Source organism: Etheostoma spectabile, chromosome 6 (assembly GCF_008692095.1).
Source record: "Etheostoma spectabile isolate EspeVRDwgs_2016 chromosome 6, UIUC_Espe_1.0, whole genome shotgun sequence".
Lineage (NCBI taxonomy): Eukaryota > Metazoa > Chordata > Actinopteri > Perciformes > Percidae > Etheostoma > Etheostoma spectabile.
The window spans coordinates 5413761-5424315 of record NC_045738.1 but is presented as its reverse complement, the minus strand read 5'-3'; the positions used below and the strand labels follow the sequence as shown (position 1 = coordinate 5424315).

At 38.9% G+C, this 10555-nt stretch overlaps 1 protein-coding gene across 2 annotated transcripts; it reads right to left on the bottom strand.

Annotated features, from left to right (window-relative positions):
• Nucleotides 1-6: 6 nt before the first annotated feature.
• zdhhc18a (zDHHC palmitoyltransferase 18a) lies at nt 7-9342 on the bottom strand. 2 transcript variants are annotated; one of them, XM_032518993.1, is made up of 10 exons: nt 8587-9342; nt 8240-8400; nt 7842-7991; nt 6545-6682; nt 6382-6433; nt 5131-5233; nt 4914-5026; nt 4349-4454; nt 1501-1991; nt 7-1210 (listed from the first exon to the last, which is right to left on the bottom strand). In XM_032518993.1, the coding sequence occupies exons 1-9, from the start codon at nt 8820-8822 to the stop codon at nt 1653-1655; spliced, it is 1398 nt and encodes a 465-aa protein (XP_032374884.1). In that variant the 5' UTR covers nt 8823-9342; the 3' UTR covers nt 7-1210; nt 1501-1652. The 2 variants fall into 2 exon arrangements, with proteins under 2 accessions (XP_032374884.1, XP_032374886.1); XM_032518995.1 differs by lacking the exon at nt 7-1210 and adding an exon at nt 2639-2709 and having other exon boundaries at nt 1748-1991.
• Nucleotides 9343-10555: the final 1213 nt, after the last annotated feature.

Sequence of the window (10555 nt, the reverse complement as noted above, 5' to 3'; positions counted from 1 at the left end):
AAACACCAAAAGGCCTTTCATCTAGTGGTTTTCCTGTTACTAAATTGTCCTCTGACCGGGCTGTAAGCCTCATTCACACGCTGCCCCCTAGTGGCACAAACTACCCACTGCTAGTTACTGTTATTAGACTCCTTCATCACAGATTTGGTGTCATGCTGTAAGAAGAGCAAAAAGTCACAGCCACAAAAATGATCAAGACAAGAGAACTCATCCGCATTCCTGAAACATTACTCTTGGTGAAACAGTCCATACGTCGAGACTGTGTTGTAACCACCAACACACTCATGACAGGCAACGTATGGTCGAGGTGGCCTGAGGCAAAGAAAAAACGGATGCTCCCTCGTGCTGAAAGTATCCCAGTAGATTGCATTAATAGGAGACAGTGCGTCAGAGAAGAATACTGCAACCCAAGTCTTGGTGGGCAACAGCAAATGTGATTCTGCGGAATATTAAATACTTTGTTTTGACATCCAACAAATTAGATAAAGCAACAAAATGGTGTTATAACTATGTGGAGGAGCTATTTCATCATCAGTATCCAGTTATACATGAACAATATCTGAACAAACTCACTCAGTTTTACCTGTTCCAAGTATCCTCTTTCAGTGAAAGTCTCTTAAAGTGATACACCTTACAAAAAGAAAAGCTGTTTGCCATTTAGTCTATAAGAGCATCTGATACACAAGACATGCACAACCAATTACAAAATACAGCAAAGACCTTGATATGCAAACATTAAAAACTGCACCTTCTTTAAACTTTGATTGCTCATTAATCTGTATCCTGTCCAACTGATCCACCTGATGAACCTGGATGATGTAGATCTAGATGACAGGAAGTGACGGGATATGACATAAGGCCAACTTTTGAGTTGATAACTCGGAAATGGTTCACTATTCAGTGCATGCCAATTCAGTAAATCTTTTTCTGTACTTCCTGCATCCACACTCATACGGTAATTATTCCCAGATTTGAAGACTTGGTTGCATAATATATATTAGCAGGAACTTAAACGCTGTGGAGCATGGCTTGAGGTTCTGTGGAAGGTGTGGAGGCATGTTCTGGGTGTCTTAGTAAAAAGGTGTTAAAAAAATATCTCTATTTTGTGCTTCCAATTATTACTAAGATTTACCTTCATCCTGAAGGACACATACATATAGTATGACACTGTTGATAAAACTCACAGAACATAAAAACCCTCCAGGTAATGCTTAAAGTGCTCATATTATGCTTGTTGGCTTTTTCCCGTTCCTTTATTGTGTTATATATCTTTTTTTGTGCACGTTACAGGTTTACAAAAAGGAAAAAGCCCAAAGATGCCACAGAAGTGTGATGCCTCACGCTGTAGCTAAAACAGAGAGCTCAACACATAGGGTGAAAAGAGGTGTTGTGCAGAACAAAAATATGGTGTGTTTTTTATTTTTATTAAACCGTGTAAACCTATTCTGACATAATCTCCAAATACAATTATGAACTTGAAAATGAGCATAATACGAGCACTTTAATCAACTTATCAGAGTGACATCTTGAGATACCAAACAGCAACACACAGCTTGACCACCACTATGAAAAAGGTCCTGTGTAGCCAGTGATATAGAGTGGCGTTGAAAGCACTATGACTCCTCCTGCTCTCTTCTGGATACTGGGTGTGCTCAGGGTACCGGGATGAAGCCCACGTCGGTTGCATCGTCTAAGATCAATGTGGTGCGGCTCAGCGGCGGGGAGGGAGAAGCCAGGCGGAAGGCTGGGTTGATGGAGTGCAGCGAGTCTCTCCTTTTGCTTCTGCTGAAGGGGGGGCAAGGAGCGACCACAGGCTGGAGGGAGTGCTGGCCTGAGCAGCCACCGGAGGGTGAAGGTTCAGTGGAGGGTGTTGCCATGCTGGAAACCTCCAGGCCCAGAGGGGTGGTCTTCGGGGTTCCAGGGGGGCACAGGCCATGAAAGTTGAAAGAGTGAACCACCCTCTCCAACACATCCTTGGTGCTCTGAGTGCACTGTGTGGAGAGGAAAAGGGAAAATGAGCCACATCATCAGTTTGTGTTGTAAAAGGCTGAGCTGCAGCACAAACACGTACAGAACATTCTGGCAAAGTGTTTCAAATGATTAGTTAAATCAAGCACAGTGAAAGAGATGATAGCACTGATGGCAGCATAGTCAATGGAGAAGCATGAAAGATGCGAGTTAGATGCAGACACTGCAACACAGGTAAAGACAGAAATGCTGTGTAGAAGCTGCTTCTTTCAGTTTCTTCTGGCTCTGATAAAAGTAGAAAGGGAGATAAAGTTTATGTTTATGCAGACTTGTATTTGCTTGAAACACATGCATGCACAATAACGCCTGACGCACTACAGAGACGAAAAGAGTAAGTCCATTAACCTTCAAACACGACCTCCATCCCATACCAAGTGAGTGAGTGAGCGAATGTTAATATGACGAAAATGAAGCATGCCCATTCACAAGTGAGGCCGTGCACCCATCCACACAATCACAAGGTCTGCCCCAATTGTGTTTATGCAACAAAACAACAACAAATATCTTTGAAAAAAAATAACTGATAAGATGACAGAGATTTCAAAAACTGTTATGAAAAAAAAACAGTGAATGGCAAGTGATGTTGTGATTTGTTCACCCCTACTCTTACCATCAACCGTCTACATGCAGCAGTGCCCTTCAGGCTGTGCAGGACAAAGCAAAATCCTGACAGTTCTCCTCCTAATAGGGTGGAATGGATATAGTACAACACTGAGTGTCAGATCTTCTAGCAATGATGTTACAGGCATATCAAACAAATGTTCTTAATGAAACCCATACGTATCATTATCTACTGAAAAAAAGAAGAAAAAAAAAACTCAGAAAATACAACTTTTCCCAAAACATCATAAAAACTGCATTCAGCAACATGGAGACTTTAAAGAAAATGAAGAGGCAAAGTAAATTCAAAACAGAGACCAAAATCTCAAAATACAAAAATAATGTTTATTTAAACACATAAAAAGGTAACACTTAGGTAAATAAAATATGTATGTAAAAAATGGAAGTAAAAGTGGATTCAGTAAATTAAAGCAATATAGCTAATAATATATCTAAGACCTTTGACATGCTGACCTCATTGAATGAAAAATGAACTGTGATAAAGTGCTGATAAATTCAATACAAAATAGGATCTAAAACCATCTGCATGTTATAGTAAAAAGCTGAAATTAAGTCCTTTGTCTAAATACACCTTCACAACAACATACAAGCAAACCCAGTAGTACCGTACAGCAACATGTAGAATTGAAAGTGTAAGCAAACATGAATAAACAAGTCAAATATCAAAAAGGTGCAACAATACACACACACACACACACACACACGCGCACGCGCACACGCACGCACGCACGCACGCACGCATCCCAATCCATTATAGACAGAACACCAGCTGATCTGGGTGGGTGGCTGATCTTTAATGCAATATCTACATTCCCCATTATCAATAACCATTCCTCCAATCTTCCAAAGTTACATTCGGTTTACTAATCTGATATCTTTTTAGAAAACTAACTAGAAAAATATTGGAGAACCCTTTTGCAATTACGTAAGCACATAATGTAATCTGAAAACTGCTGCCATGGTTAAAAAAAAAGCAATGGAACTGATCTCAGCTGGTATTCTGTCTACAATGGAAACTTCTAAGTGACCCCAAACTTTTGACTGGTGTGTGTGTGTGTGTGTGTGTGTGTGTGTGTGTGTGTGTGTGTGTGTGTGTGTGTGTGTATGTATATATATATATATATATATATATATATATATATATATATATATATATATATATATATATATATATATCTCCAAAGCAGGGTGACTCAGCAACTTAATTACCTGAACAAATGGTTACATTTCTGGCTGTAAAAACTCTTAAAACTCGCATTTTTAACTACTCAGTGATGCCAAACTGTTCTCAAGCTCAAACAAGTGACACAGCATTGTTATTTCAGCATGCTGCATGGTGATACTCTTCAGTTGTATGAATTGAGCTAGCTTAGTTATTTCTACTGTGGATATTTGGCTTTGTATTGTGCGTCAGTTCCAAGCCATCGTAAGCTGAGCCCTAGTAATGTTGTTCAAGTCCAATCAGAGACTACCCAAAAGTCCATTCACAATTAAACAATACATATTAAATGCACAACTTTCAGAACACTGGGCACAGATTCAAAGTACTGCATGCCGGCAACTCTACTTGGACTGAGGCTAGAAGTCTGGAGGATGAAGGAGCGGACACAGAGTGGAGAAGGCACATAGTGTCTAACAACAACACAGGAGCTATGGGACAGTCAGGACTTGGGAGGGACCACACGCTGGTTCATCCTACCATGTGTGCGTCATTCTTGGCTGCGAAGCGAGGCAGCTCCATCTCCGAGGCTGAAGCAGCAGGGATTGCCTCATCAAAAGGCAGGAAACCTCTTCTATCAATCAGACTAGAGAAGAGAGGATTGTGTTAGAACGCACTAACATAGAATGTACATGTATAGTCACTGTAACTGTTATCAAAGTACATGACGCATTTTCACTGATGAAAACAGTGTGAGGCTCAGCTTATGGCAGTGGTTGTCAAACTTTTCAATAATGTACACCCTTTAAATTTTTCATTTTTTTCCCCCTCAGCCAGCTACCCCCTGACCAGGTCAGGTAGAAATAAAAGAGCTACAATACAGCGATGTCAGTGATAGATTTACTTAACAGCCTTGTAACTAAAACACATTTGAATGTTACATTTCTAATGTTTAGAATCTTCACTAAATGTATTCATTATTGTATTAAAATTATTTTATTAAATATGCATCACATATTTTAAAATAAATTGGATGTACCCCCTGCAGTATTCTAAAGTACCCCATTTAAGAAACACTGGCTTATGGGATGGGGTCATTACTCACCTTGGGGGCATGGGGCCACATAACGTTGCACAGCAGTTGGTTATAATACTGTTGTAACTGTACGGATTCCCAGAATCCTCTGCACACCTTTTACTTGACCAGGAGCCCTTTATCTGCACAGTGAATACATAAAGTAAGCTGTCAGTTAATGGGTAAAGTCAATTTTAACAATCATGAACTGAACAGCATCATACCATATACAGGCACGAGTACTTACGTCTTCATTTGTTGTGAGGTTGGAGGCTACTAAATAAGTATGGAAGCCTGAGAGGCCCATAATAGACCAGATGGAGAAGAAACAAATCACCAACTCCACCACAGTGCACAAGGAAGAAGTCAAGGCATGATACTATCACAATCAGCAATAATTATTTAAGACGGATGGCAATTTAAGCTAATGATAAAAATCTGTGTCTGCAAATCTGTCAAGCTAACAGACTGTGGAATGTTTTCTTTCTGCACAAAGCACAACATATGTCTCAATGTCATGCATTATTGATATAAAACTAGTTATGAAATTGTCAATATTAAGACATAGCATAGAATCAATAAGTTGCAAACATTTCTAGATCAACAAACTTCACATAATACACATAGAACTCGTACTACAAATAACACACAACCACTTAGAGCTGGGCGATATGAAGAAAATCAAATATCACAATATTTTGGACCAGATACATCAATGTCGATATTGTAGGGTTGACTTTTGGTGTTTTCACAAAAAAAATGTACACAATGAGATTTTAGATAAATAATCATCAATAATCTGGATATAGCAACTAAGTGGGTAAAGGCAAATAACAGAACAGCTAGAAGAGTCTGGTCAATTCAGAGCATTACACCACTTTACAGTAATGCAGCCTGTAAAACCATAAAAAAAAACACCATATCACTATATTAGGATATTACCATATTACAATATACAAAATTTAAGACAATATCTAGTCTCATATATGGATGTCAATAAAATATCGATGTACTACCCAGCCGTACAACCACTATATATCACTGCAGTTCGTTTTTTGCAATATTAGAATATCAGAAGTAAAAGTAAATGGAATTACTCCAGTAAATTACAAGTACCTCTAAATAGTACTGTCTCAGTCAGTCAGACACACACACACAAGCATGAACGTGCACACCATGTGGAAATTAACTCACAACCTGTCTGTGATTAACAAATCAAACCACTTTGTAGTCATGCAGTCTATACTTGTCTAGCCACTAACATCTCATGAGATCATAAGGCAGCAAACCCTGTCCTGGAAAGCCATCTGCCTAAAAGTACTGTTTTGCTTGATGCTAACACTCTGATCCTATTAGATGTGGGCTTAGCCTGAGGAGCAGCAGGAAATGCCTTGTCAACAGTCAACTTGTGTTATTTCTTGTCACAAAAGAGTCGCAAATTTGAAAAGATCTCATAAACGGGTTGATTGTGTGAAAAGTTGGGATGTACAAAGGATATCTGGCCGGGCTCTCCTGAATGGCTTGGACAAGGTTTTTACCTTCTTGAGTACCTGGATAGAAAAGAAACAAAATAAATCTTAAAGTGGTTCTTGATAACGTGACAGGGACATCACACAACTACGGAGTGCATTTGTGCCTTTATATGTTGAGAGAATACTTACGCAGGGTAATGTGCGTGATGACACAGCCAAATATAAAAGATGTCAGAAAAGACAGAGAGATGATGAAGCTGTAGAAAAAGCGGTAATTGCGTTTGCCCACACAGTTCCCCACCCACGGGCAGTGGTGGTCAAATCGTTCTGAGGGTGAAAAAGCAGTATACATTAAGATTAGAAGCATGTATATAGTACTTGAAAAGTATAATGGTAGTAGGGCTAAATACCTAACCTATATTAAATTAATTATAACTAAACAATCACTCCTAAACTGGAATTAATATGGCCATTTAATCAAATTAAGATTGCCCTTTTCCAGTTAAAGAATAGGTGCACAAACAGTCAGGTGTCCATTGTTCTTGCTGTAATCGTTCCTCCTGTTCATAATGGCCCATAAAAAGATCCCTTCTTAATGCTATTCTAATGTAAGCTATTAGAGGCCAAAATCCACAGTTCTCATTCTGTGCAAAAACAGATTCCACAGTATAGCTAATATTATTACTATATTTTATATTACTATAAGTATAGCTATGATAATACCAGTGAGGCTTCAGGTGTCTGAGTTAGACTAGTCAAGTGGGCATATTCCAAAGGTACAGACTTTAAATACCAAATTCTCTGCGTTATTATCCCTCCACCAAAGGCCAGCAAGTAAACACTTTTGGTGGAAACACAAATATGGAACTCTGTACTAAAACTGCTTTAAATTTTGTAAGAAAAATACTGGGTTTGATTAAGCATCATATTGTCTTTAGTTTTTTTGCACTGAACAAGGTCTGTGAATTTTGTCTTGCATTTGTTCATTGGAAGCAGGTTAGGAAGAGGTCTTTTAACAGCCAACATAGAGAAATCTTTACAGCACGCACAAACGATACACAATTACATACAAATACATCCATACAGGTGAGGAATATATCCCCCAAAAAATTGAACCTATCCATTAACAGGACAGACCTTTTAAGGCTGTATAATAAGAATAAAAGAGGCTCTCTGAAGTCTCAAGCTAAGACCAGTTTACTCTGTCATGCCAAATGACGACTAAATGCTTTTAAGGCCACCCACTTTATGTCTAAAAGGTAAGAGTATGGTTTTCTAGGAGTATCTATTTGATTTTATTATATTTCAGCATTGTACATTCAAGACACAAATCAGTGGATTAACCCTGGAAGGTGCGCTGCAGGAAGAAAACTAATGGAAACCTGCCAGCCAAAGAGTATGGTATGTTCCTCTTGGCAATGATATTAAGTTGTTAAATTTAATTAGTGCAGCTGGAATAAGTGGTAACTTCCCACCACATTCTTACCCACACAGTTGTCACACAGGCTGCAGTGGGAGGTCCGAGGAGGGCGGAACATTTTACAAGTGAAGCAGTATTTGAGCTTTACCACCTGCTGGTTGATGAGGATCTCCTTGGTTCGCGGAGGGGGGCGATACGTAGAGGATCCTGAGGTATCTTGAAATAGAAATGTACAGGGGGAGAGATTTAATGAGACTTGCACATTTGATCAAAGTAGTTCAGCCAATAAGCACTCAAATTGTATAATGAGGAATATATAAACACAAATAAAGCTATGTCAGGCTTTTGTATTCTTCAGCCATGATATAGTAAGCTGCTTAGGTCCTTCAGAGATTCCCCATATGGTAAAGCTCTTTTACCCCATCTGTCCCACAGCAAGTACACAACTCCAGGGTGTGTCTTACCTATCTGCTTCTCTATGTCTGCTGCTTCATCTGGGGTGGCCCTAGGTAAGATGCCTGGGTCTGTAAAGCTGGTTCTCAGCAGGGAGATGAGCACAAACACACAAAGCACCCCACCAATCACAGGTATAAAGACGGTCAGATGCTCTACCAGGAATGGGCAACTGTAAAAGAAAACGAAAAGTCTGTTCCAGTCCTATTTAAAAACACCTTTTAATCCCTAGGTATATCGCCAAGAAACACTGTAGCTATAACACAAGAAACATATGTGCACATCAGAAAAGACCTTTCATGTTGCATTCAGGGCTCACTGGAAAGTATCATGCAAAAGGCCATTTCTAGTTACTCACTCGAATGCAAAGAAAAGGCCACACGTGATAACAATAAGGCCCAGTGTCAGAGGAAGGACACCGCTCTGTCTGGCCAGGATGATCCGTCCATCGCAGAAAAACCTGTTCTTTCCCGGGAACACTTCCCATTTCCTCCGCGACCGCTGCACTTTCTTCTCGGTGTGGTTCTGTGCGGACGAGGGCGACACCGACAGCGCTCGCGGGTCGATTTGCTGGTACTCGCAGTTCTTCATCATGTAAACAGTATTGACACTGTTACGGAGGTAGCTAAAGGCACATACAAAACACTCCTTTCTCGTCGCGTTTTCGAGAGACTTTACTCTCAAGATGCAGTCATTGTACGTTGATATTTAGCCTGTTCGGTTAGCGTTCAGCTGCACATCCTGAAAGCTAACGCTAGCTAGCTAACTAGCGAACCAGCAAAGGCATTCTTCTCTTTAGCTAGCACTGTTTTACGAGATGAATCAGTTCCCGAGTAGACTCAAGGTTAACTACCATCTTCGGTAGCTAGTTAAATTAAAGCCATTTATAAATATTAGTACTCCTGTGGTTTTATTAAATAGCCTACAATCAAATATCCAACACCAACAGACGAGTTTCGGCTCAAGCTCCTTGCGGTAGTAACGTTAGCTACCATTTCCCTTTTTTGTTGTTGCCGTCAGCCAATGTACGTCATCAGGTGAATGTTGACGTATGCACGTATATAGCAAGCCGTTTTAACCTCTTCATGTATGTTTTAGGTTTTAACATTTAATCGAATCTGTAACCTGTATCTGAATCTGTAACCTGTATCTGAATCTGTAATCACAATTTAGATATCCATAATTGCACTTTTCTTAGTCAAGATTATAGTCTCTCACTAGTCGGAATGGTAACGTTAATTAAAGATATCAAATACAAATCTTACTGTAATTGTATTTCAAGGTAGGCTATTTGTTATAGTCAAAACTAAATGTTAGATAGGCCTATCTTTAAATCCTTAAAACGTGCAAGTGGCCGTTTTAACATGTATTAGCTAGACTGAATATGTAGGCTACTGCAGAAACCCGTAATTCAATTGATCCTAGTTGTCAAAAAGAACATTTCAGATACCCACAATAACATCCTATCCAGAATCAACACTCTAGATATCTGCAATATAATTCTTTCAAGAAAACACTCCAATTTCAGATAGCTACAGTCCAATTGTTACTAATCCTAATTTTAATTCCAGATAGCCTATATCAGATATGTATTCCTTTGCATTTTGGCTAGGGTTGCAGTAGATATTTTACAATTTCTACTAGTAGGCTAAGAATTGCGGATCATTGCAGATATCTCTTTGCCATTCTGACTAGTGATTCTACAATTTTGACTATAGGAGAAATGTTAATATGTGTAAGAATGCCTTTTTATGTTCTATCTACTAAGATATCCACAATACGTTTGTGCATATCTGCAATTGCATTGTTTCTAGTCCTAATTATAACTGTAGATATCTGAAATCGATTTTTTTACTAGTCATAACGCCAATTTTGGATATCCGTAATTACATTTGTAGGCTACTAGTCAAAATGTGTTTTAGATATTAAAATATTCCTGTCATCTTTTTTCATAACTGTAAAGTGAGATCTACAGTCTGAACGTTTGTGTCTCTGCATGGATTCATTCTCCAGAGCCTTTTTCTTTGTTATCAAGCTGAGTGCTTTCTGGACCTGGGATAATTAACCCTCCTGTTGTCCTCAGGTCAAATTTGACCCCTTTAAAAAATGTCAATATCTGAAATATGGGTTTCTTTTTAACCAAATGGTCACAAAAATAGATTGGATTCCTTACAACGCTCTTGGCAAATACAATTGATCACTTTCATTCCTGACTAAACTCATCTATACGTTCCTCTGATCTTAACTATTAGTCAAAATGATTCATAATTTCTGCTTTTTAAACTCAAATATTAGGTATAATTCTATATAAATGAGGGTTATTGACC

Bases quoted from the DNA above. Each gene is read 5' to 3' on its own strand.
- zdhhc18a (XM_032518993.1), bottom strand. From the start codon at position 8,822: ATGATGAAGAACTGCGAGTACCAGCAAATCGACCCGCGAGCGCTGTCG. The intron at 7,992-8,239 runs GTAAGACACACC...TTCTATTTCAAG, and splicing joins AGACATAGAGAAGCAGATAG to ATACCTCAGGATCCTCTACG. The intron at 4,455-4,913 runs GTGAGTAATGAC...TCTCTTCTCTAG, and splicing joins TGTGGCCCCATGCCCCCAAG to TCTGATTGATAGAAGAGGTT.